Source organism: Lepidochelys kempii, chromosome 1 (assembly GCF_965140265.1).
Source record: "Lepidochelys kempii isolate rLepKem1 chromosome 1, rLepKem1.hap2, whole genome shotgun sequence".
NCBI classification, from domain to species: domain Eukaryota; kingdom Metazoa; phylum Chordata; order Testudines; family Cheloniidae; genus Lepidochelys; species Lepidochelys kempii.
The window spans coordinates 25,880,925-25,908,099 of record NC_133256.1 but is presented as its reverse complement, the minus strand read 5'-3'; the positions used below and the strand labels follow the sequence as shown (position 1 = coordinate 25,908,099).

Below are 27,175 nucleotides of genomic sequence, written 5' to 3'. Positions count from 1 at the left end.
TTCAAAATTAAACAACCTGAACATGTTGTTCTTCATTAACAAAGAAGTAAATATGCAAGAATCTCTTCCATATAATACCATGGTAAACACTTGAATTGTGTTGACACCAGTTCTTTCACAGTTGCTACCACCAGTGGTACCAGTTACTGTGAAGAAGGTACCAATTTTTCCAGTGTAGACAAGGCTAGGCAGAGATCTGGTGTCTTCTAGACACAATTCTTTTTTGTATAAAACTATGAACAGCGGTTCAAAAGCACAAGACTGAAAAATCATGGCACACTTTGAAAACTAACTTTTGAAATTCTATGAAATGCACTAGTACAGAAAGCATAAAGGAAAATGAAAATTCTGTATTGTTTCCTGAGCTTTCTTGAAGCTACCAGCTGCACACTGTAGAATCATAAAGCAGCTTTGTGAATTTTCTTATTATAATGCTTAATTTATATTAAGCAAAGAGTGATGAGATCAAAACAGCAATTGTAACCAACTTCTAAAAGTCACTATTTCTATCATTACAAGAATCTGCTACACCAAGCTCCTCTTTTAAATCTCCCTTGCTAAATGTCTTGGCTTCCTTTCTCTCTGTGGCAGGCTTTTGGCTCTCTGTTAAGAGTCCAGGAAGCAAAATGTTTTGTCATGAAATAGGAACATGCTCTTGTGACACTTTCTTGCGCTGCCCACGGCTGCAGGTTACCTTATTATCCCCCTGTCTCCCTGAGAGAGATTTTTCTGGTGCTAGACTGGGTGACAGGGAGCTGTTAGCCCAGTCTGTTAGCCACCCCAGACAGACTTCTCAGAACTCTGCCAGCCTTTACTTTACCTCGCAGGGAACACTTGGTGCACCCCACTCCCTCAGCCACCTTCAAGAGCATTCCCCTGTGATATCCAGCCCCTGTGACTGGACACTCTCAGTAATTACCAAGTCTGCTGTCTCCAAAGGGACAGTGTACACACCAGCTTACTTGATTCAACTAAGAAATCATACTTATGATAAAACAAAGAGAAGTTTATTAACAAAGATTCAAGTGATACTAAGTAAGGGTACTAGAAACAGATATGATTAGAAATAAAACAAAAGTATAACATGCTTCTAGGAGACTAAACATAATTTTAGCAGGCTAAAATCTTTCCCCAAGTTCAGTTTCTCACCTAAAGCAACTACCCAGCATCTCCAGCAACTGGGCCAGGATCCAGCTTTCATGGATACAAAAAGTTCTGTCCTATTTGCTCCCCCATTGAAAGACCCCCCATGAGATTCCCTTTCCCCTTTCTTATACAGTAGAACCTCAGAGTTATGGACCTCTGGGGAATGGAGGGTTTCTGTAACTCTGAAATATTCAGAACTCTGAACAAAGTGCAGTTCAGGCTCCAGAACCAGCAGCTGATACTCCAGGCCAGGTTTCAGGAGCAGCTGAGCTCCTTCCTCAGCTCTGGCAGGCAGCTTCTTTCCAGCGTATTCCCCTCCCGGGGGGCAGGGTGAAGGTTGTGTGCAGGGGTGAAAGTAACTTAAAGGACTTACTGGTACTCCAGAGTCCTGAGCTGGGGCATGGCCTCAACCGGAAGACGTGTGGCCTCATCCGGAAGAACTGGGGCCTTTAAATCAGGATTTAAAGACTCCCCCGACTCTGGCTGTGGCTGGGAGCCCCAGGGCCTTTAAATCACCCTGGAGCTACCAGCTGCAGAGGCGGCTGGGAGCTCAGGGCCCTTTAAATCACCGCGGGAGCCGTGCCGCCGCTACCCCGGGGCTCCAGCAGTGGGGCTTGGGCGGCGCTTTAAAGGTCCCGGGGCTCCCCAGAGCGGCCGGAGCCCCTGGCCCGTTAAATCACCACCAGAGCCCTGCCGCTGCGTGGGGTAGCACCAGCAGGCTCCACCGCAGCGGCTGGAGCCCTGGCCCATTAAATCACCGCTGTGGAAGCCGGTCTGGTGCGGCACGGCGTACTGGCTCTTGCCGGTACGCCGGACCGGACCAGACCGGCTTACTTTCACCTCTGGTTGTGTGTGTGTGAGAAAGAGAGAGAACAGCCATCCCCCTCCCGGCCGAGGGCGGGAGGGGTTTGAAAACAGCACAGACCCCAGTGCTGCTCCTGCTCTGCTGGCTCTGGCTACCTTGGGCTGGTAGCCCCAGCGTCTTCATCTCTTACTGTAGCTGTAAGTGGCTGCCCCATGCATGGGTGTGGGGTAGGGTTCAGGCAGCCCAGATGTACCTACCTTTAAGATGCAATTCAGGCTCAATACAGTATTTGCTTGGTTTTATTTGGTCTCTGCTGCTGCCCGATTGGTTACTTCCGGTTTCACAAAGTGTCCAGTTGACTGGTCAGTCCGTAACTCTGCCGCTCATAGCTTTGAGGTTCTACTGTAGTCCAGAAAACAGTTGAAATGTATCTCTGTGAAGTGTACCGCCAGACACAGTTCTTCTCCCTTGCTGTTTCTTCTTTGGTGTGCCGACGCCATTTTGTCTCTCATTCTCCTGTTAAAGTGCTTTTGCTGTTGATATGCAAATAAAGCTTTTTTGTGTTGACTTACACACTGCTAGATTTACCTCAGAGACCTAGGCAGACAGGTAAATCAACAGTCCTTTGTGTGAGAAAAACTGTTTATCTATCCTGCTTACGTTGTTTAAACATTGTTTTAGTACATACATACAACTCTTGAGTAACACTCACACATATCTCTCACAATGCTTATGATGACCAGGATGATATAAGCTTTCATTCAACACCTTACACAACATTCTTTATCGATAAATACTATGTCAGCAATGTGTTAGGTGTAGTGAGTTTGTCAGGAGATGCTGTTACATGACAGTGAACTTATTGACAGTTGGCACTGAGGGGTTTAAACTTTATCGTCCAGCACAGAAAAGGAGTAATAAAACTATGGCTATTAGCGTGATTATTTTTCCCTTCCACACCTACCCCTTCTGTTATTATGGGAGTTCAGTTTAGGACTCTTCCCCTTTGTCTGTATTCCTCCTTCCATATTCTCTTCTTTTATATTTTCCTTGCTTTCTCATCTCTCCTCGCTGCCTTTCTGCTACCCTTTTACTTTTCCCTTCCTAGCTCTCACCCTCATTTCCCCTCACTCAAGAGGTGGTCTTCAAGGTATATACGCATTCTGCTATTTTACGGCACCATTCATGTAATTTTTTTCATATACACATCTCTTTGCTTGTAGAAAGCTTAGGAAAAGAGGCATGGGCATAAAGAAGAAAGAGTCTAACTTGTTCCCTCAACTCCTGGTCAGAATGAAGGGAACACAAAGGTTTGGGACAATTCTGAGAGAGTAAATGATTGGTAGCAGAGAGAAATGTGGTCAATGGCAGAAGTGTTGCCCAGCAGCACTTGTTCTGTTGGGGTACTATAGGGCAGAGCAAGGCATGGCTGGCACTTCCTGCCTCAGTTTCCCTCCCTGATGTTGATGATCTTGCCTTCCCAGACACTAGTCTGTGCTGGAGATGTGGCTTAGCCTTCTGGCCAAGTTGCAAGCAAAACTTAACCCCTTCCCGTATAGCAGAAGTCCAACTAAAAAGTGCCCACAAACAAAAAGGTCCTTCAGGGCTTCTCTTCAGCATGCCCTCTGGGCTCTCGTCCCAGCCCCTTTCTGGACTACCTATGAGAGTCTTTATGATTCCAACTCCAGACTGATCTCACTCTCAGTCCTGTTATTAGACCTAGGTGTCCATTAATCTATCACTTGGTCCTCCTTAGTCCCACTCCCTCAGGCTAGGAAGCAGCTAATTAATTCTGACACAGGTGTGGTTGGCCCATTTCCCCATAAACAAGCCAGTCACTCTGACAAGTCCTCGCTCCCTAGAGCCTTCCTACCCCTAAGGTAGGTTCTACAATATCTACTATTTCATCTGCTGAGCTAGGACAGTCTGCTTTCTTACCCAGCTACAGGGGTGGTAGACAACTTCTGAGATTAACCTCTCTCTCCCCCAGCACAGTTTCTCCATAGTGAAAGCTTGAGTTACAATCCCTCCACATTATCTTCCAGCAGCATTACTTGGACTGACTTTCTTTTGTTTGTTTCCCAGCCGCCAGCTCCTTTTTTCTTTAAGGGTTTGTTTTTTGGCTTCCTCCAAGACAGCTAGTTCCACACACTGATTCTCCTTGCCCATTCTGAAGCTGGTCAGCTCCTGCTTTATGGCCTGCGTGCATCTCTTCCAGATTTCTTTTTAGCCGGTCCCTCTGCGGGAGAACCTCCTTCTGGTGCTTTTCTTGCACCAAAACCAGGATTTTCACAGTTGTACACTCCAATATTGCATAGGCCTTTTTTTGTCTACCACACCCAGGGCTGCCAAGATTACAGAGACTGTCCTTTCCAGCCCTTCTGTGTTCACCCCTTTATCAGCACAGTTTTTCTCTGTGTTCATGGCCCTAAGTCTTTCTACAGAGCTGCTGGTAGAGGGTAGAAATCTCATTCTCCAGACCCCTTTTTGCTTCCTGTCTGTGGATCAGTTGTTCTTTAAATCAGTTCCTTTCTGCCTCCATCTGTCTCAGGTGTGTCTTGAAGCTCAATTTCTGCTCCTTATTTCTGGGGTCTCTAATCACTTCATTGCTACAGTCCTTTTCCCCAAAGTTCAAGCTCTTAGTGGGACAGTCTCTTAATATGTTTCATCTTCCCATAGGGAAAGCATATGAGCCCTGAGGAGCTGCTCTCTCTCTTGTACAAGGGGCAAACCATCTTTATGTGCCTCACCTTCCTGTCCCTAAAGCACACCAAGATTTTTCTCACTGGCCAGTGCTGGGGTACATCCTGCCACTGCTGCTTTTGTTAATCCTCCAGAAATTGCAGGAAGATTGCCTGCCTCTCTCTTATTGTTGCACCATGAGCAGATGCAGAATGTCTTCCACACTTTTGTTAAAGGCTTCACCATACCCATCCTGCCTCCCCCTCACCCCCTGGTACACCAGCCTGGGAAGATGAATGTTCCCCAGGCAAAGAAGGCATCTCTATCTCTCTGTCCCATAATCCCTCCTTGATGGAAGCGTGGTCTTGTGACCCCACTTCTGCTACTAACTTGTCTTGAGGTGTGGCTGCTCTGTAGTGCTCCCTGTTGGCTGAGCATGGCACAGCAAGCATGCCCTGCTTTAGTTTCCCTCCTCTGTGGTTGGTCTCCTCGTCTTCCCAGACACCAACTTGTGCAGGAGTGGCTTAACCCTCTAGCCAAGTCAATCAAAACTTAACCCCTTCTAGTGAGGCAAAAGCCCAGCTAAAAGTCCCAACAAACAAAAAAGTTCTTCTGTCCTTAAGGGCTTCTCTTCAGCCTGCGCCCCTGTTTCCACCCTCTTTCTGGGCTACTTTTAGGGTGACCAGATGTTTCGATTTTATAGGAACGGTCCTCATTTTGGGGTCTTTTTCTTATATAGGCTCCTATTACCCCCTACCCCCTGTCCCAATTTTTCACACTTGCTATCTGTTCACCCTAGCTACCTGTCATAAATATAAAGGGAAGGGTAAACCCCTTTAAAATCCCTCCTGGCCAGGGGAAAGCTCCTCTCACCTGTAAAGGGTTAAGAAGCTAAAGGTAACCTCACTGGCACCTGACCAAAATGACCAATGAGGAGACAAGATACTTTCAAAAGCTGGGAGGAGGGAGAGAAACAAAGGGTCTCTGTCTGTCTATATGCTGCTTTTGCCGGGGATAGACCAGGAATGGAGTCTTAGAACTTTAGTTAGTAATCTAGCTAGGTATGTGTTAGATTATGATTTCTTTAAATGGCTGAGAAAAGAATTATGCTGAATAGAATGACTATTTCTGACTGTGTGTCTTTTTTGTAACTTAAGGTTTTGCCTAGAGGGATTCTCTGTTTTGAATCTAATTACCCTGTAAGGTATCTACCATCCTGATTTTACAGAGGTGATTCCTTTACTTCTATTTACTTCTATTTCTATTAAAAGTCTTCTTGTAAGAAAACTGAATGCTTTTTCATTGTTCTCAGATCCAAGGGTTTGGGTCTGTGGTCACCTATGCAAATTGGTGAGGATTTTTACCAAACCTTTCCCAGGAAGTGGGGTGAAAGGGTTGGGAGGATTTTGGGGGGGGGGTTGGGTTTACTACGTTTCCCAGTAAACCCAGTTAGATTTTGGTGGTGGCAGTGGATATTCCAAGGACAAAGGATAAAATTAATTTGTACTTTGGGGAAGTTTTAACCTAAGCTGGTAAAAGTAAGCTTAGGAGGTTTTCATGCAGGTCCCCACATCTGTACCCTAGAGTTCAGAGTGGGGGAGGAACCTTGACACTACCTTTGAGAGTCTTCATGGCTCTGAGATACAGCACTTAGCCCTCAGACTGGTTCCCCTGGAGTACTATTGTCAGCCCTGCTGGGCTGTATTCACTGCATCCTTCCTTGATCTGGTATAGACCACTGGGTCCAGGCTAGTGCCCCTGCAGTGCCGGTCTCCTGCAGATGCTGGTTGAAGCCTTCCTGCTCTTTAGGAATAGGATATAAACCCAGAGGAGGCTTTACCGCACAAATGCAGTTGAAAAATGCATTAGGTAGAGCCCTGTATCATTCTTCCTGTCATTGCACTATTCTGTGTCAGTTTTGAGCACACTTACTGTTTGATAGGCTATGTTCTACCAGATTAATGTGTCCATTCTATTGGGAACAGCAGCACATAAAAAAGACAAACACAGGTTAAAGACTTTTAATGAGAGAGCAGAAAGCTTAGTTACTCAAGAGAACCTCCTTGCTCTATAATTTAATATCCTTGTTTATTATTCTCCTTAATCTCTTATTAAATAAATTATAGAACTAAAGAGGTAATTAAAGAAAATAAATAATCTAGAGCAATTAATGTAATTTTTGGCAACCTGATGGGCTCTACTGCTGGTGAAAGGCCTGCACAGAAAAATATTTTTGATTTTTATCTTCATGATTTGCTCCTTTTAATTATCTTTAGAGGAATGTAGAATTTGGTTATGAAATGATAATGCAAGAAGCTTGAGGGATGAAGAATCATAATTATAACTTCTACTGGACATGTCTTTGGCACTGGTTCTCCCACACACATACAGTATTTATGGACTAAAGTTTAGTAGTTAATATTAAAGTTGAGTAGTAACTTAAATTTGAATTTTACATTTACAGTTATATTTTTTGCTCACTCTGAAGAGTGACTAACAAGCAGAATATGATCAAATCTTAAAGCAAAATGTAGGTGTAGTTTTATGTGTGTATTTATTCAGTTAAACTTTCTCATCTATATCTTCCATCTCTATATTGCGTGTTAATAAAACACTGAGTAGACATGAGGGGCCACAGTTCAGAAATATCAATCACAATATACTCCCCATTATCCGAATGGCCTGGAGGACGTGGATTTTATTCAGATAATTGGGAGTTTGGATAAGAGAGAGGGCAGGAACCATTCAGCAGTGGGTGGCTTCCTCTGTAGCAGGGGGCTTATTCTCCTCCTCGCAGTCCTGGCTAGGGGTCTCTGCTCTATTATCTGAACCTCCAGATTCTCCAAATCCCTTTCTTGTCCCACAGCATGAGATACATGCCCTCTGTAGTATGTACCTCATGCTGGGGACAAGAAAGGGATTTGGAGAATGCGGAGGTCTGGATAATGGGGTTTCAGATAAACAGGAGTGTACTGTAATCAATGAATTTACAACGTGCTGTGGGGCTTTCGTAGTAACAAGCATGAATGGCACATTGCAACTTTTTAAAACACTTTGGTAATACTTTATAAAAAGTCTTTGAGTGGCCCAGATAAAAATTGTTACCAGCGTTTCATAGAAAAATAGTGTCTATGTATACGTCTGTATGTATATAGATAGTAAATCTGAAGAGCACCATCAACTGGTAATTAAGAATAGGATATATATGGTTCATGAGTTTGTGATTTGAGTAAAGTTGTTGTTACATTGCAAATGGCTTCCTAACTGAGCTTCGCACTGTCCTGAAAAGTTTATGATCTCAGAGCTTCATCCTGCAGACACTTACACATGAGTAATTTTACTCATGAGTGGTCCTATTGATAGGTGCTTTTAGGATTAGGCCCCAATTCTTCTATCAGATGCACTGGGAAATCCAGAGCGTAGGATGGCATATTTTGTGTGTGTGTTAATTCAAACTTTTTATGGGTCTCATAGAATTGGGTTTCTAAGAGGTGAGTTACTGGTTTATGGAGCAGTGTCCATACTCTGTATAGCTGTAACATTATCTATTTAGACTCAATTAATAATGCATTTTATAGCTTGCTTTGTGATATTGATTCTAGTTGCATATAGCAGTCATTTAAAATGATCTCACTTAAGTATGCCTAGATGGATTCTTAATTTAAAGTGTCAATAGCAACACTGAAAGAATTTTGCTACAGAGTCAAATTAATCTACAGTGCTGAAGTTCACAGAAGACAGTCCAACCATATGTGAGATGAGAACACACAGAATGCAGTCAAGTGAAGTGTGAAACATTTGCTCATATTTCACAGTGGGCTATGTTAAGCATCTAGTTACACACACTAGTTGCATGAAACCAATCAGGATAAGAGTTTTTCTTGCAGCCTGCACTGTTAAGAACCATCTTTCTCTAGCTACCCAGGCTGTGCTTGAGCTTAGTATCTAAGAGGCAGAATTAATAAAAACTTGAGGTTCCAGGCTTTGCACAGACCTTTTACAGACTTCCCTGGTGTGGAAGCCAGTTAGGGTTTTTTTATTGAGGTTGGCTCAGGGAAGCAGTTAGGTCAAGTACATAGGGCATAGGCACATGGCTAGGGCCCCAATTCCTGGAGTCAAACAGTCACATCAGAATCTCAACTTTCATTTTAAAATGAGTTTCTAGTTCTCAATGTTGCAAAGAAAAACCTGAAGATATGCCCTGAGTGTAACTGGTGCAGTCTTTATTTCCTGAGTCTGCAGACAGCATGACACGGTAGCTTTAAGAGGTGTGAGCTGGCACACTCTTCTGAATGGTTGTTATCTCTGAAACATGCTGCCTTATGGGGCCACAGTCAGCACCACCCTTCAGAGGTCTATGCATGGGGGGAGGGCCCTCCCAGCCACAGCCCTTATCATGGCTCTGTTATGGAGGAACATCCACGAACACACATGCACACATCCCAGAAGACACATGAAGGCTTCTATTCTAGTAGATAGAAGCTGAATCCTCCCTCTTCTCAGATGGGGAGGATGGCCAAACGTGAGGGGGTCTTCCCTACCTTCCTGAATCCAGTTATTTCATGTTGCATAAGCAGCCCTACTGTAGGAAGCTGAGCATTTGTTGCTCCCTTGACGTCAGTGGCAAGTGCCCACACACAGCATCTCTGGAAATTGGGCTCCTTTTATCCAACTCCCAGTCTAGAGCCCTGTGCACCCAACTTAACTACTTCCCTGAGCCAGTCTTAAAAACTCCCTCTGGCTTCCAAGCCAGGGATATCTGCAGAAGGTCTGTGTAAACCCCAGAAATCCAAGGTTTTACTACTTCTGCCTCTTAAATACTCAAACACAGCACAGGCAGCTAGAGAGATGATGACTCCTAGTGCAAGTAGTAGGAAACTCATCCAATGGGGGTTTCATAGAACTTGTGGGTGCAGGATCTTGGCATGCCTAACTTTTGGCACCTGGATTTGAAAATTCTGGCCTTGACTCCTCCATCTAGTTGCTGTCAAAGTGGACAAATCATTTACCACCTAATTGTCTCATCTGGAATACGGAGCAGTGATATTTATCCACCTTCTGAAAGGTCCTTGGTGCAAAACTTTATATACTCTTTGTTTATTAAAATACACTCATCCCCACCTTTTTACAGTCCCTCATATAATAGTGTGCACAGAGAAAGGGACTAGTGCACTGGTTCAGGGAACAGACTATTATGAGGGTTACAAAGTTTTTGTTGCTTGGGTGTAGGGTGTCCTTGTTTACTTCTCACTATGAAAGATTAACAGTGACATTTACTCTATCTGCTCTTGCTTGACCTGAATGAATCCTGTTAACATAGGATAAATCAATCAAAAACAGTGGGTAGCAGTGTGAAGGCAAGTGAAGGGTAGAGTTAGAGCAATTTCAGTCTCTCTCAGCCTACAGTATGTTGCTGAAAGATAATGATGAAAGCGTTCTTTACTCCACTGGGAATAATACAGAACAATATGATGTGTGTGGTTGTCCTAGTTGCTAGTCTTATCTCTTTTTCTCGCAAGTATGTAAGTAGCGTTTGTTACCTTGTGTAGTGTGCTTGCAATAGATTTCCTGCTTTATTCTTTATCAGTTTTGCTTTTGAGACTGCATTGATACTTGTAAAAATATAGTTTAAGAAATTTGGATTTAATCAATTGTTATTTGCCCAAGATTTAAATCAGAATAGGACTTAAAGAAATCATCTAATGAATGTACCTAAGATGAGTTAAAACAAATAAACAGAAAAAAACCCCAAGCCCTATGATAATTAGTGCCTGTCTTCAGAAGCAAGGATTTTCTTAATCACTGTTGCTTATTGGCATGTGTTCTATTTAAAATTCACATGTTAAACCCCTGCTTAAAGATATTTACTGTGTGAATAACTCCATAAATTATTAAAAGTTAAAAATATTTTAGTCTTGACCAGTAATGATTTTATTTACTATTTGCACACTCAGCTTGGACAATACAAATAGATTAATCAGTTTCACTTCAGGTTAATAATTGGTTTCTGCTCAGTTTCACATTCTAGTTTACGTATTAGAGCATCACAGAGTTTAAGGCCAGAAGCCATCACCCAGATCATCCAGTCTGACCTCCTGCACGTCATAAACCACTACCTAGTTATCACTGCACTGAGCCCAGTAATCTGGATTAGATTAAAGTATCACAGCCCTCTGGAGATCAAATTATTGTGTGCCGCAGGCAAAGAATAGAAGACATCAAGGTGTGCCAATGTCCAAGGCCCCTTCAATGACAGGGGATTGATTTGGTGAGATGTACCCAGATGAACCTATAATGTGGCAACATTTTGAGTTGTAAAGACTGTAAGGGAGTATTATTCCTTTAAAAAAGAAGAGCTTTTATTGAAATGCTAAATTCTGATAGTTAGGTTTGGTCAAAATGAAACCTAAATTGTCTTCTTGGTGACCGGTTAGATATATTTATTGTGTGTTTGGTTTTATATTTTAAGAGAAATATAATAGATGTGTGACTGCAGTGACTTTCTAAATATATTATCATTTTTATAAAATAGTGATTTTCCTTTATTTCTGATCTTTGGCCCTAACCTTGCAACTGCGTTCACACAGCCATACCCCTGTGCCTGAATGGAATCCCCTTGACTTCAGTGAGACTCTCCGTGGGCATGGGTGGTCCACTTGCATGGATGCATTTTCAGGATTGGGGTTTTTTTTGGTATCTGGAAGGCAGTATAGCAATATAAAATTTTAACATTTGTGAAATGGCAGGAAGAACCATGGATGCAAACTTTTGAAGCGTGTCTCTGCAGACAACCTAAAGGAATGTTTCTACTGGTTACTTTCCTTTTTGTAGAGTAAGAAAAAAAGCCTAATTTGTAAACTTCCTGAATCTGCTCTTCTGTCAAGCACATCAGTCACAGAACCATGATCCCAGCTAGCTGTACTTTGAATACTCAAGCCTATGTCAGGCATCTTTGTGAGGCTGTCTCCAGTACTTAGGCTAGTGAATATCTTAGTACCCCTGGGCATCCCACAAAGTTCTCCACATGTCGGTTGTGATCTTCCTGATTTTTTCTAGCTTTAGAATAAATTCTTTATCTGATTTGAGAGTGTCCCTTTAAATGTTTGTAAACGTAGCTCGTTATATAAGTCCCTTCTATTCCTAGTACATTCCTATGCTGAAAGTCACAAAAGTGACTTAAGCCAGGTTAGAAAAAAGGGCATTACCATCATTCAAGGAATCTACTTGGGGAATTTTGGGTATAGCCACGACCATCCAACTCGTAGAACTTATTCTCTTGTGTTTTCTCCATAGACCTAATAACTACGACAATGCATAGTTAAATAATTTAAACTGGTGCCCTTGCAATATTCATGGTAAAATATAAAACTACATTTGGGAAAATTATCTTTCATTGTCATGGGTTTAACGTGTTTTTGCTGAACCAAACTTCAGTAAATTATGTTTGATCATTAAATGTTGCATATGTGGGAATCTTGGTGTGAACCAAGCCCTTGTCTGCAGTGGCATTTTAGCCACAAGGGTAACTGCATAATGAACACCCTTACTGAAGAGACAGTTTACACTAGTGCAAAATGATTTGCTGTAGCTAGAAAGAAGGCTAAATTGTACTGGTGCATATCATGCTAAATGAATTTAAACTGTCTTTGTAGCAATTTGGATGGTGCAGCTACAAGAGTTGCTAAAATCCCTATGTAGACAGAGCCTCAGAAATATGCTTGCTCCTATATTCATTTTTATGCTTAGTCATCCTCATTATATGTCTGTTGTGCATTAGTATGGGATTACTCCCATCCCTGTAAATGCTATTTTGGAAGTCCTATAGGAAGAGATTTTTTTAAAGTGCCTAATGGATTTAGGACCACAAATCCCACTGAAAATTGGTGGGGCTTTTGAAAATCTTCACCATAGATGCTATAAAGACAAAACTTCTTGCTTTTTATTTTAAAGGTATTGAGTTAAAATCCTGTTGAGATTGTGTTTTCATTTAAAGAATTTTGTATTAGCTGCTTTTCCCATCAGTATGATTACAGATTTCATTCTTACCACTTTTCCAAAGCAGAAATGAAAAAAGATGGAGTCAAAACATTTCTCATTTAAAAAAGCCAAGCTAGCAAAAGAACAGTTTAAACTATATAAAAATGTGATACTGGATCTATTTAAAACACCCACACTGGAAATATGGATAGCTTTACAAGTCCCAAAATACAGTGTTCTCATACAAAAAGGTTAAAATATGTAATTTTCAGCCTAGGTGGCTTTTATTTCAGATTAAGGCAAACAACAAAGAAAGGACTAATGTAGTATCTCTAAGGGAGAGAATGTAGGTGCTTATTGTGTAACATTCTGCATCTGAACTGAAACAAAATGTCAGCCGCCATATAGTTGTCCCTGCAAAATGTATGGAGACTGCCAACATTTAAAGCCGCAGGACACAGAAAACAGAATGTTTAGCAGTGTAAATGAAAAATTATGTCCTATTCCTGTTCAGAGTGGCTATGTGGGAATTTGAACTATTGGATGAATGTCCAGTTAGTTAACTGTAACTTGTTTCCACAGATCTGTTTCCACAGATCTGTTTCCACAGATCTATTTGGCTAAACTGTTCTTTTCTAATTTGGCTTAGAGTTAAATATGAAGTGTTTCACTTCTGAAATGTTTCTGCTAGACCAGTGGTTCTCAACCAGGGGCCTGGGGCCCCCTGGGGGGAGGCTTGTGCTTCCGGGGGTCCACCAAGCAGGACCGGCATTAGACTTGCAGGAGGCCAGACTAGATGATCACAATGGTTCCCTTCTGACCTTGGGATCTACAAATCTATATGCATGAAACAGTCCTTATGGTTTCTGCTCTGTTATCTCATGCTAAGATATTAAATGTCAAATCATTATGAAGAGGTAGAAATCAAATGATTCTTATTGGGTTTTTTTTTTAAATTATTTGTATTACAGTACCATTTGGAAGCCCAAACTAAGGTCAGGGCTCATTGGGTTTGTAAGTGCCTAGCATGGAGTAAGCAACAGTCTCTATCCAAAGAGCTTATGCTGTAACTAGACAAGACAAACAAAGAGCAGGAGAAAGGAAATACTATTCACATTTCAGATGGGGAACTGAAGTTTAGAGAGACTAAGTGACTTATCTAAGGTCTGTGGTAGAGGGAGGGATTGAACCCACATCTCCCAAGTCCCAGTCTAGGGTCTTAACCAAAGGACTCTCTTTCCTCTCAGTTTATTAAAAACACATGCATCATTGTTTTTCCAGGTGCATTACATTGCTGAGGTGCTATACACTCATTAACTGATCTCATTAACATAATTATATGCTATTTGTTTACCACCCTGTTTACATTTCCTCTCATTTGAAATCTTTAGCAGAATATATGGTTTCAGGTACATGTCTGTAATAACAGTGGTGACAGACGCTTCCAGTATAGGCCTTGAGTATGCTGTGTGCCACCATTATGTGACGTTTGCTTATTACCCCTACAACTCAGTCCCTATACTTTCTTCTTATCTGCTCTGGGGTGTACAGCTGGATTCTTTCTTAACCCTTAGGACCCTATGGATAGTCCCCTTCAGCAGTCATGCCTCTTCCTCCTAGAGATCACTAAGGAAAATATCTCCCTGCTTCATGGAGGATATGGAGCCACTCAATCTGTACCCCTGTACATCAGGGCCTTCCAGGGGCAGGTAAATTTCCCCCTCTGATGATTATCACAGTGTATTAGGAAGAGGTTTTTATACTATACATATTTGATGAGTCTATTTACAGCCTTGTATTTTATTGGCCAGATAGATCTGCCTGTCCTGGAGGAAAGGAGAGATTAATATAAAATAGGACCAGGATCCAAACAATCCGGATTGGTTTAGCGTAATCTAATCCAAAGTACCCCCTTTTCTGCCTTTCTCCAGTCTAAAGGAACCATTACAATGTATATATTTTAATTTCATGTATTTCTATCTTTAAAAAACTCTATCTTTAAAAAAACTTTCACTATTTTTTAATCAAGAACATTTTCAAACATTCCAATTAAATATAAGTAATGAATAACCCTGTTCAATTGTCAGCACTTCTGTTGCACTGAAAGGGGTCTGTTACAGAAGTTAAGAAGCTATATTGAATGAGCACTCCCACTGCATCCATTTCACTAGCAAGACAATAAAATGTGCAGCTCTCTCCATGTGCAGCTCTCTCCATCAGTCTTCAACAAATTTATTAACTGTGAGTTTTACCACACAGCACAAACATTTCAACTTCAGTTTTTGAAAACTTTAATGTTATGTAATACGGTACAAGTATTAAGTTATTAAGTATGCTTGCCAATTGTCCAATATAGAGAGAGAGAATCACTTGATCATTACCTGTTAGGTTCACTCCTTCTGGGGCACCTGGCATTGGTCGTTGTTGGCAGACAGGATACTAGGCTGGATGGACCTTTGGTCTGACCCAGTATGGCCATTCTTATGTTCTTATGTCCAGACCTGAGCGTTCAATTCTGCATTGTTTGTGCACCCAAGGTGCCTACTTTATTGTTTTCAATAGGACTTTTGGCTACACAAGGAATAGAGAGTTAAATTAGGGACTGAACTAAGCTTAAGTGTTCTCAGCCATTGTGAATAATGGGATATGCTGTACAGCTACTCACTTCAGGGTGGTTTTCAGTATGCAAGCCACCTGCACTTACATGCTCTACTGTTCTCTTGGACTCATCACTTAAAGTAGATACTATATTTATCCTCCACACAAAACTTTTGGCTCTTACAGCTATCCAGAATTGAGGGTTACTGGATCCCCTAACCCCATATTACTAAAGCCATCCAGTCTTAAACAGGAGAAATGACTTCATGCCAAGAAGCCTGAGAATTGGTAGCCTTTTAAACTTTAATCTACGGAGTGTGTAAGAAGGTGGCACCCCAAATCTGCTCCATACTATAGAAGGGCGAATACCCACTTTCAGGTGTTGGACTTTATTGTGAACGGAATAACATCACAACATAAAACAGAGTCTAAGCTTTCTCCACGTATCTGGGTGAACCTAAGGTTTTCTCTAGGACCGCTGTCTTTCCCCCTACTTCCCTCTGGACAGAGTGTCAGTGCATTCTCTTTTATAACCTTGTGGAATTCACAAACCACAGCTGCCACAAGACGTCTGTATCATTTACTTTGCAGCTTTCTTCTGTTAATAGGGTGGCATAATAGGAGAGCCCTGTAATATTCTGAAGGGTCATAAATCCAGTCTTTGTTATATAGTGTATCTAGAGATGCTGTTCTTAATCGTAAAAGAGCCTAATCCTTTTCTGAAACTTCTTGAGGTCTTTGCTGTGATGCAAATATCATGCAGTGGTAAGTGCCACAAGTTTATTGTGATACATGAACGACATTTATTTTAGAAAGTTGCCTTTCTAATTTCAGCTGTCCTCAGAATTCAAGACATATGCCCAAACAGGCCTACATCTGGGATATTAGTCTGCAAAACTTGTAAGGTTCCGTTTGAAATCAAAGTGCTGCTTGTCAGGCTGAGAAAAGATCATATTGGTATGCACTTAGTTAGGTTTTGCCCTCACTTGCTACCTAAAGGTATTTTCATTCCAATCATTGCATTATTTATTGCCATATACTATAAACATTACTCCACTACCATTTTTCTTGAAGGCAAAGGCACTGTACTGAAGCTGAGTGTAGGTGCGTGAGTTGAGGGAGGTGGCGGTTGGGAAATATGTGGCGCAATATAAAAATGAAGAGCAAAAAATGTTTTGTGGATGATTCCTGTCATGCTGGAGGTTTTCATACCGGTTTTCCACTTTCCCTTCCTTCCATTTAGCTATTCCAAGGAGGCAGCTGACATGACTGTCTGTGCTAATCTCTGCCAGCCAAAAGGAGATGCATTTGTGAAAGGAAAAGTCAGCTTTCCCTACCATTCACTGGAGATTAGATTGAAGCCTCTGCTCAACTGTTTTATAATACAGAACTGAAAGCATTCATTACCACACTTGTATGGTTCTAAATCGTGACTAGAACATCTTGGTTAGAGTTTCCAGACAAAGGGATTAAAAACATCAGAGGCCCTGATTCTTTTGTAACAATGAAATCAGTTTGTAGAATTTTACAGTATTGGGACAAAGACCAACCACCCGGTGCTGGAAGGCTCAATCATTCCTGTTTCTAAATATGTTTGTCTGGACTGAACTCTTTGTCTGGTAAATTGGTAACCTGTCAAAGGTATTTTACAAACTGAACAGTCTTAGTGATTGATATTTTTCAAGAGACAGATGTCCAAATAAGAGGGGATTGCGGTGGCCGTGGGATCCCAAATGGTCAGGAAGTTGTATGTCCATTTTGGTTAATTTTTAAGTTACTTTTTAATATGGATATCATTTACCAGGGCCTCAAATTTGATGTAGTTTGTAGGGTGATTCTGTGTGAGTGTTTATTTGTTTGCCTAGCATAGCCTGTGCTACTTACAGCCTCCCCTTCCACTGCAAAGCCTGTCTCCCCTCGACCTGTCATTCTCTTGAAAAAAATGAGTATAGAAGTGTCACCGTGCAATTTCAGATCTCTTGTGTCTCAATGATTTGCAAAGCAAACTTTGTTTATTCCACATGTACAAAAAGATTATGTTTTGAACTGCCAGCCCTGCAAATTCACTTTGGGATCTGAAAATCAAGTGAGGTACTTTACATTATCACTGAAACTTATCTAACCCAGAAATAAGTGCATTCCTCTCTTTTTGTGTTGAAGACTATCCTTATTTGTCAGTAAAGTCTGGGGCTCTACACTGATTAGAATTAAAAATGAGTGGTAAATTGCTCGATATTTGTTAGATTGTGATTCACTGGCTTATGTAGCTGTCAAGCTTTTATTTTAATGAAGATGCTAAATTTAAGATAAAAAATGCTTGTTATCTCTTTCAGGTGCTGTAGCAGTCTTGATCCCTCACCTAGACCTGGTGATTTCTTTTGTTGGCGCCGTAAGCAGCAGCACTTTGGCATTGATCCTGCCACCTTTGGTTGAAATCCTCACATTTTACAAGGAAAACTTAAGTGTGTGGATGATACTTAAAGACATCTTTATAGCTGTTATTGGAGTCATTGGCTTTATAACAGGGACATATGTGACAGTTGAAGAGATCATTTATCCTGCTGTGACAGTCTTAGTTAACACTACAGAGAGCCCCTTTGAAGATTTGAACACTATGCACTTAGTGACTGGTTTCAATTAATGGTGAGAGAACCAAGAATCATTTTGTTCCTGGGTGTGGGTTCTGATTAGGAGCAAAAGATCAGGATAGAGCCTGTACTTGGCGGTATGGGCCACATTCAAATGAACTGAACAAATAAATTCTGAACAATAACACACCTCTTTCCTCCTCTTCCTCCTTTACCCATTCTGTAACTCCTTCAGACCAGATCTCTGTGTTAAGTCTCTCAAGCCTCCTCTGCTCTATCTAGAGAAGGAAAGGACTGTTTAGGTGTCAGGGTGGGAAATATTTATATATGAATTGCATGTGCAACCAAATATCATTCGTCAGAAAATCAAAATGCCTACTCAAAAGGGTGAAATCCACCCCACGCATCACAGCACCAACACGATGCCTATGTACCACTTACATCTCATTTAAGCCCTGTTTTAAGGAGCTGAGGTGGGACTTAAGTAGTGTGTAGATCTTCTGCTAGCTCTCAGTGAAGGGGTGAATTTATCCCCAGTGGATAATAGTTACAATATATATAGCTTGGATTGTTAGTAATGTTTCTAGGGACCTGTAGACTTACTATCTGGAAGTGTTTCCTTTCAACAACTATAGGTTCTTCGCTCTGATTAATGGGCGTTAGTATGTCTTAAATCAATGTGGTTTTGAAAAATTACTATGACTGTTCTTGCAGTCTTTTCACACTGGCATCAATGGAGTTCTGAAGACCTAAGGCCTTCAGGGTCAAGGTCTTAATGCTTAGCACGTGTACTGCAGACCACCAGTGTCAGTCAGTTTATGTGCCATTAGGCACAAGGTCACTTTTTTGTGCAATCCAGATCAATAACAAGCATTTCAGTTGAAGTACGTAAAAGATACCAAATTCCTTCAGGAAAGTCCTCCATCCCTATCCTGACTATGTGGAACAGCTTGCAGGATCAAGGCCTTAGTTTTGACAGGGTATGCTACTTCCAGTCATAGAACAAGTAATATTTAAAACCTGGTGTTTTGTGGCCTTTGGGCTTTGTATGTGGTGTCACAGAATGTCATCATGTATCAGAAAAAATGTACTCTTTAATGATGCAGAAGTAGATAACAAGATAACATCCAAGTTCACAAATAATGATGTAAGTAGTTTATTCTGATATATTTTTGGTAACTGCTGTCCTAAAAAACTAAACAGAACACTTTTGTGAATCTATCCTTAACTGCAACTGTACAAATACATGAAATGCTGTATTTTTCTACCTATTCCAAAAAGATTGGAGTGACTGTCTATATTTGTATTGTAGCAGCATATACAATGGGGTAATCATTTTTGCATTATGTTCTGCCTTCATTAGTATTTAACATTCACATTACTGTATTTTGGTTCTCCCCAACCACCATTTTTGGTAAATAAAAAGAGTATCCAGGAAAGCTGGTAACTGTGGGGGAAAGTCATCCTTTTGCTTCAGGCCAGTGCACCACTTAATCCTTCATATTAGAAAGCTCTATTTTGAGGGCTTGTATTGGGATTTCTGGACCCCCTCTGTTGAATTTCACCCTGAATGCCCAAACCAAAGTGTTGTTGTTTTAATTGAAAAAACTCTCGATTTTTTTTAAGAGTTTATCAAACTTTCTTCTTATAAAAATGCTTTTCTAAAGAATATATTTAATTATAACATTTCTTGAGGAAATAAAACCTCTCCCCTCATGTCCATGCACATTTAAGACAGAGCAATAGCTAATATTTTTCTTGCCTTCAGAATATTTCCCCAGTCACCTACCATATGGCATCAGCATTATAGGCTTTCATGTCCATTTTATAAGTGTTTCCAATAGGGATTCAGTATAGTAACATATGGTGTGAACTGCATGTAGTTTTTCAAACAATTGTTCTAAGCAGCGCTCTCATTTTCATTTCAGCATGGACAAAATTAAACAAATACTTGGCAGGCACTTTAAAGGAATGCAGATGTAACGGTATGTTACTAACATACCCAGCACCTGTAATATTAAGGTGCCACCAAGGACCATACAAGGACAGTGACTGGACAGGCAAAAAGTAACTTTAACTTTTCAGAGTCAAGTATTTAAGCCTTTAAGCTATTTCTAAAGGAGTGTAGTGGGGTGGTTACCCCGCTCTGGCCTTGAAGGGGTTTAAGCAGTCCTGGAGACGGCTGCAGGAGGAAGAGGAGTGAGAACAGCTGGAGGAAGCTGAGTGAGTAGCTGTCCACAGCTGTGGCCAGCTTAATTAAGGCCCAGCTGGCCCTTATAAAAGGGCAGTGGGCCAGAAGCCACAGAGGACTCTCCCTATAGCTGTTGAGGGAGAAGGGCCTGGCTGCCTAGAAGTTAAGCAGGGTACCTAGAAAGAAGAAGGGCTGGGGGAAGGCCAGAGGAGCTGGGGAGCTCCAGCCTGGGAACCCCCACCCCCCGGCTGGAGGCCTTGTTAAAGGCCAAGAAGGGTACTGGGGTTGCAGAGGGTGGCCCAGGGGTAGGCAAAGGCAGCAGGTCCAAACCCCCCTTGCCGGTGATGAGTGGCACTTACACTGCAGTCTACCCCAGGGATCAGGGGCTAGTTGATGACTGGCAGTGGCCATAGACTGAGGTGAGGTGGGGATAGAGGGTGGGGGTTCCCTGGGGAGGGGAGACCCAGATTTGTGGGGGTACTGCCAGGGGGAAGCATCCTGGCCTGAAAGGGGCACTGGGGTCCAGGAGGGATTCAGGCCCAGCGGCAAGTGGGACACTGGCCTGCAGAGGGCGCTCTGGAGGCTGGAAACACTAATTCCCTGGACGACCACCAGGAGGCGCCGCAGGGATGAGTCCTGCCCCCTCACGAGGAGATATTGCAGCCAAGTTTTTCAATATATGTTTGGTGACGAAACCGGTTTACAAAAAAGGTACACTAGACAGTAGCATCAAAACACATTTTTTATTTATTTTTTGCTGTGAGATTTATTTTAATTGATCCTGAACATTTTCTACATATATTTTTAATTCGACTGGTAAACGTAACTTAGATTTCTCTCTTATTGTTTTGGCAGCTCTTTCTATTTGTGTGTGTATTTAGAAGATGCATAATTGCCAAATCCTTTCATATAATCTGTTCTCAGTCTGCTGCATTATAGCAAAGTCCTCTGAGATTGTGCTTCTGCCAACATGCTGAAGGATTTGGACCAGAAATATTTGGCCAGTGCAGAACATGGTGGTAATCTTCGGCTAGTACAGGTCGATGTGCACCTGATGCTATTTACCAAAGCCAAGGCTAACAAAGGTGGGTGCCTAAAGAGAGGCTCCCACATCCTATTTAAGTCCCTGAAGATGTGACCTGATTTTGAAAAGCACCCAGGAGTACTCCCTAAAGTGAGTGCAGGTCAGACTTTTTGAAAATCAAACCACATACTTAGGTGCCTAAATAAGGACTTAGAAGCTTAGCTTTAGGCCCCCAGCTTTGGAAATCTTGACCCAAGTGTTAACCCGTACAGATCTCACCATAAAGACTGCCCATGGCACATCCCATCAGTCCTAATGGTGTCATTCAGCAGTCTCTCACTCAGACTCCTTGCCACTGACCCCGTGAGTATGAAGTAGCTTTTTTTAGTCTCTGGGTCAGTACTGCTGTCTAATGGGTGGTATTTAATTTAAATTAATGTGTCACGTAAGAGATTTTTAAATTGTTTATTAATATATTTAAAGGCTTTCCACTATACCATTTTTATTTTTCACCTACAGTGTAGGATTTTTATTATTTCAGCACTCACATATTAGGTTTGTTTGGCCTGCTCAGTCATTTTAAAAAAAAAAAAAAGTCTGTGGTCTCAGGACCATGTTGTGCTGAAGAAGACTGAAGTGTCTCAAATAAAACTATTGCGAGATCATCAACTCCAAATATGACCAAATCAAAGACTGAAAGGGACCTTGAGAGGTTATCTAGTCCAGTCCCCTGCACTCATGGCAGGTCTAAGTTTTATCTAGACCATTCCTGACAGGTGTTTGTCAAACCTGCTCTAAAAAATCTCCAATGATGGAGATTCCACAATCTCCATAGGCAATTTATTCCAGCGCTTAACTATCCTGACAGTTAGGAAGCTTTTCCTAATGTCCAACCTAAACCTCTCTTGCTGCAATTTAAGCTCATTGCTTCTTGTCCTATCCTCAGAGGCTAAGAAATTTTTCTTCTCCCTCCTTCTTTTAACATCCTTTTACGTACTTGAAAACAGTTATGTCCCCTCTCAGTCTCCTCTTTTCAGACTAAACAAACCCAATTTTTTCAATCTTCCCACATAGGTCATGTATTCTAGACCTTTAATCATTTTTGTCGCTCTTCTCTGGACTCTTCAGTTTGTCCACATCCTTCCTGAAATGTGGCTCCCAGAACTGGACACAATACTCCAATTGAGCCAAATTAGTGCAGAGTAGAACAGAAGAATTACCTCTCGTATCTTGCTATCAACACTGCTGCTAACACATCCCAGAATGATTTTCACTTTTTTTGCAATAGCGTTACACTGACTCATATTTAGCTTGTGGTCCACTATGACTCCCAGATTCCTTTCTGTAGCACTCCTTCCTAGGCAGTCATTTACCATTTTGTATGTGTGCAACTGATTGCTCCTTCCTAAGTGGAGTACTTTGCATTTGTCCTTATTGAATTTCATCCTGTTTACTTCAAACCACTTCTCCAGTTTGTCCAGATCATTTTGAATTTTAATCCTATCCTCCAAAGCACTTGCAGCCCCTCCCAGCTTGGTATCGTCCGCAAACTTTATAAGTGTACTCTCTATGCCATTACCTAAATCATTGATGAAGATATTAAATAGAACTGATCCCTGTGGGACCCCACTCATTATGTCCTTCCAGCATGACTGTGAACCACTGATAACAACTCTCTGGGAATGATTTTGCAACCAGTTTTGTACCTACCTTATAGTAGCTCCATCTAGGTTTGCATTTCCCTAGTTTGTTTATGAGAAGGTCATTCAAGACAGTATCAGAAGCTTTACTAAAGTCAAGCTATATCATGTCTACCACTTCCCCCCCCCCCCGCCCCCATCCACAAGGCTTGTTACCCTGTCAACGAAAGCTATCAGATTTGTTTGACATGCTTTGTTCTTGACAAATCTATGGTGACTGCTACTTATCACCTTATTATCTTCTAGATGTTTGCAAATTGATTGCTTAATTATTTGCTCCATTATCTTTCTGGGTACAGAAGTTAAGCTGACTGGTCTGTAAATCTCTGGATTGTCCTTATTTCCCTTTTTATAGATGGGCACCATATTTGCCCTTTTCCAGTCTTCCCATCTTCCATGATTTTTCAAAGATAATTGCTAATGGCTTAGATATCTCCTCAGTCAGCTCCTTGAGTATTCTAGGATGCATGTCATCAGGCCCTGGTGACTTGAAGACATCTAATTTGTCCAAGTAATTTTTAACTTGTTCTTTCCCTATTTTAACCTCTTCTGATACTACCTCATTTTCCCTGGTATTCACTATGTTTGACGCCCAATCACCACCAACCTTCTTGGTGAAAACTGAAACAAAGAAGTCATTAAGCATCTCTGCCATTTCCACATTTTCTGTTATTTTCCCCCATCATTGAGTAATGGGCCTACCCTGTCCTTGGTCTTCCTCTTGCTTCTAATGTATTGGTAGAATGTTTTCTTGTTACTTTTTACATCTCTAGCTAGTTTGGTCTCATTTTGTGCTTTGGCCTTTCTAATTTTGTCCCTACATACTTGTGGTGTTTGTTTATATTCATCCTCTGTGATTTGACCTAGTTTCCACTTTTTGTAGGACTTTTTTTTTTTTTTTTTTTAGTTTCAAATAATTGAAGATCTCCTGGGTAAGCCGGGGTGGTCTCTTGCCATACTTCCTATCTTTCCTATGCAGTGGGATAGTTTGCTCTCATGCCCTTAATAATGTCTCTTTGAAAAACTGCCAACTGTCTTCAATTGTTTTTCCCCTTAGACTTGCTTCCCATGGGATCTTACCTATAAACTCCCTGAGTTTGCTAAAGTCTGTCTTGAAATCCATTGTCTTTATTTTGTTGTTCTCTCTCCTACCATTCCTTAGAATCATGAACTCTTATCATTTCATTATCACTTTCACCCACGCTGCCTTCCACTTTCAAAATCTCAGCCAGTTCCTCCCTATTTGTCAAAATCAAATCTAGAACAGCATCTCCATTAGTAGCTTTCTTCACCTTCTGAAATAAAAAATTGTCTCCAATAAATTCTTGGAATTTATTGGAAAATCTGTACCTGCTGTATTGTTTCCCCAACAGATTTCTGAGTAGCTGAATCCCTCATCACCATCAAGTCCTATGCTTTGAATGATGATGATAGTTGTTTAAAAGAAGTCTCACCTACCTCTTCTTCCTGGTTAGGTGGTCTATAGTAGACCCCTACCATGACATCACCCTTATTTTATGCCCCTTTTATCCTTACTCAGAGACTTTCAACAAGTCTGTCTCCTATTTCCATCTCAATCTCACTCCAAGTGTATACATTTTTCATATATAAGGCAACACCTCCTCCCTTTTTTTTTTAATCCTAGAATATCAGAGTTCGAAGAGACCTCAGGAGGTCATCTAGTCCAACCCCCTGCTCAAAGCAGGACCAATCCCCAACTAAATCATCCCAGCCAGGGCTTTGTCAAGCCGGGCCTTAAAAACTTCCAAGGATGGAGATTCCGCCACCTCCCTAGGTAACCCATTCCAGTGCTTCACCAACCTCCTAGTGAAATAGTGTTTCCTAATATCCAACCTAGACCTCCTCCACTGCAACTTGAGACCATTGCTCCTTGTTCTGTCATCTGCTACCACTGAGAACAGCCTAGCTCCATCCTTTTTTTTTTCTTCTCCCCGCCCCCCAGCTTGTCCTTCCTGAGCAAGCTGTACCCTTCTGTACCAATATTCCAGTCATATGTATTATCCCACCAAGTCTCCGTGGTGCCAACTATGTCATAGCTGTGTTTGTTTACTAGCATTTTGAGTTCTTCCTTCTTATTCCCCATACTTCTCGCATTAGTATACAAACATCTAAGATACTGATTTGATTCCCCACCCCCCAGTTCTGTCTTATCTCTCCTTTATCCCTGCTATAATAGCCCATGCTTCCCCCAAATTCCAAACCTTCTCCCAGTCTCCATGTTCTTGACTTACCTATGGGTTTTGGTCACCTGCCCCCTTCAAACCTAGTTTAATGCCCTCCTCACTAGGTTAGCCAGTCCGTATCCAAATATGCTCTTCCCCTTCCTCGATAGGTGGACCTCATCTCTGCATACGTTCCAAGGAAACATTGCCAAAGATTTTAAATGATAGGAAATCTGACAAACTCCTTTTTTTAAAAAAATAAGATGGTTATTTTGTTTTAAAGTACTGTAACAAGTGTAACCAGTTAAGAGGCAAGTAGACAAACTCCAGACTAAGTGAAGATCATTTGCTTTAATATGTATTTAAGATGGGCATAGAAGTACTTTATCATCAACTAATTAATTTAAATTGAAAAATGTATGCCATTGGAATTATTTTCTTCCTAATAAGGAATAGAAAAGTATGTTTATGTACTGTATGTACACTTATATTTAACAGGATTGTATTAACTGTTTTAATGTAACTTAATCATTGGCTGCACTACAAATAACTGGACCATTTTCTTGTCTGTAAATGTTCTATCCTCAGACATTGGGCAAGAAAGAGGGTGACTTTGTCTAGTGTTCTGTAACTGACGTTTTCTGTATCTAAATAAAGATTACAAAACATCTTATTTACTGGTTTCAGAGTAACAGCTGTGTTAGTCTGTATTCGCAAAAAGATAAGGAGTACTTGTGGCACCTTAGAGACTAACCAATTTATTTGAGCATAAATTGGTTAGTCTCTAAGGTGCCACAAGTACTCCTTATCTTATTTACTGTCCAGCTTTCACCACATAACGTCTCAGATAAATATGCAATCATGGAGAATTCATCCATATTTATATGGTGAGGTAGCCCATAGATTGTCATGGAATTTTCACATTCTTAAGTGTCTTAAGAACATGTCTCTGACTTTCTATGGGACTTGTGCTCCTAAGTCACATAGGCACATCTGGAAAATCCCACTCTTGAGCTCAGATTTTCCATGATTGGGTGCCTAAAGTTAAATCCATATGTAGACACCTCAATTAATGACCTAATTTGCAAAAGTATAGAGTACCTAGCAGATCCCACTGAAGTCTGAGTGGTTAGGTACTCAGCACTTCTGAAAATCAGGATATTTATATATGGAATTAGAAGCATACCTTTATGCCCTTTTTTTGGAAAATCTTGGCTGTGGAGGCCAGTTGATGCAGAAATTAACATTAAATTTCAGACCCTCGATCTAAAACCTAAAAGCCTGTGCTAGTAATTAGTCATTTTAGGTGCTTAATTTTTTCATAAACTTCACAGATTTACCCTATGAAAATCAGGCCTCTTTAAGGTGTCTTAAGTAGGGCATCCAAAATCACAAGGGGGTAAAACTTAGGTGTTTTTCAAGGTGCCATTTTCAAAAGTGACTTAGGCCCAGATTTTTAAAGAATTTAGGTGTTGCTCCACTCAGCGTTGCAGCACCTAAGTGACTTTTGAAATGAGACTTGGGCTCCTAAATGTAGGCATTAGTCTCATTGAAATTCAAATACCTTTAAAAATCTGGCTAAGTGCCTAAGTCACTTTTGAAAATGGCTCTGAAGTTCCTACATCACTTATATCCTTTTGAACATTTTACCCTGTCATTTTTTAACGTTTTTTTTTTAAAGAATCTTGGATCCAGTAATTGAAACTCCCTTGTTCTCTTCCAGTATCCAGAGAGCAAGTACTTGGATATAAATGTGCATTGTGGCCATTACTTAGACATACATATATAAATTCATCTAAAATGTGTGGATATCTGAGACAAATTAAACTGGTATTCCACAAATATAAAACATGAAGTGAAGCCAAAGGTACTGGTTCCTCTTTTCAAATAGTAGTTTTCATCCTGACAAATATGACTAATATCCATGAATTATAATATGGGGGAGGGAAGTTAAATTAACTTCAAAGATATGAAAAAACTAATTGAGAATATTGTTTGCACATGAATAAAACAGCATTTTTTTTAAAAAAACAAAACATGCTGCTGAATAACTTTTCACACATGTACAATTTCAGATCCTGCTCCTACAAGGAGTTTCACATGGGTGAACACCTGGGGGCAGGAGGAACTTCATTTGACTTCAGTGGGGTTTTATGTGAACACAGGAAAACAGATGTCAGCATATAAGCCTGTTTGTCAGCCTGAGATCAAACCCAAAATTCTATCTTTTTATACTCTTATATTAATTGTGTGTGTGTTGCTTGTTCACATACAATGTCTT

The 27,175-nt window shown here is 41.0% G+C and overlaps 1 protein-coding gene across 3 annotated transcripts in view; it reads left to right on the top strand.

Annotated features, from left to right (window-relative positions):
* The window catches only part of SLC36A4 (solute carrier family 36 member 4), a 271,797-nt gene that overhangs the window by 225,439 nt on the left and 19,183 nt on the right, over window positions 1-27,175 (top strand). For 2 of the 3 annotated variants that reach the window (XM_073336956.1, XM_073336966.1), the window contains exon 11: window positions 17,542-19,327. The exons of the other annotated variant lie outside the window; for it this stretch is intronic. In XM_073336956.1, the coding sequence (XP_073193057.1) occupies window positions 17,542-17,849 (308 nt within the window). In that variant the 3' untranslated portion in view covers window positions 17,850-19,327. Of the gene's footprint in view, window positions 1-17,541; window positions 19,328-27,175 lie in introns of those variants that run through there. 3 annotated transcript variants of the gene reach the window in all.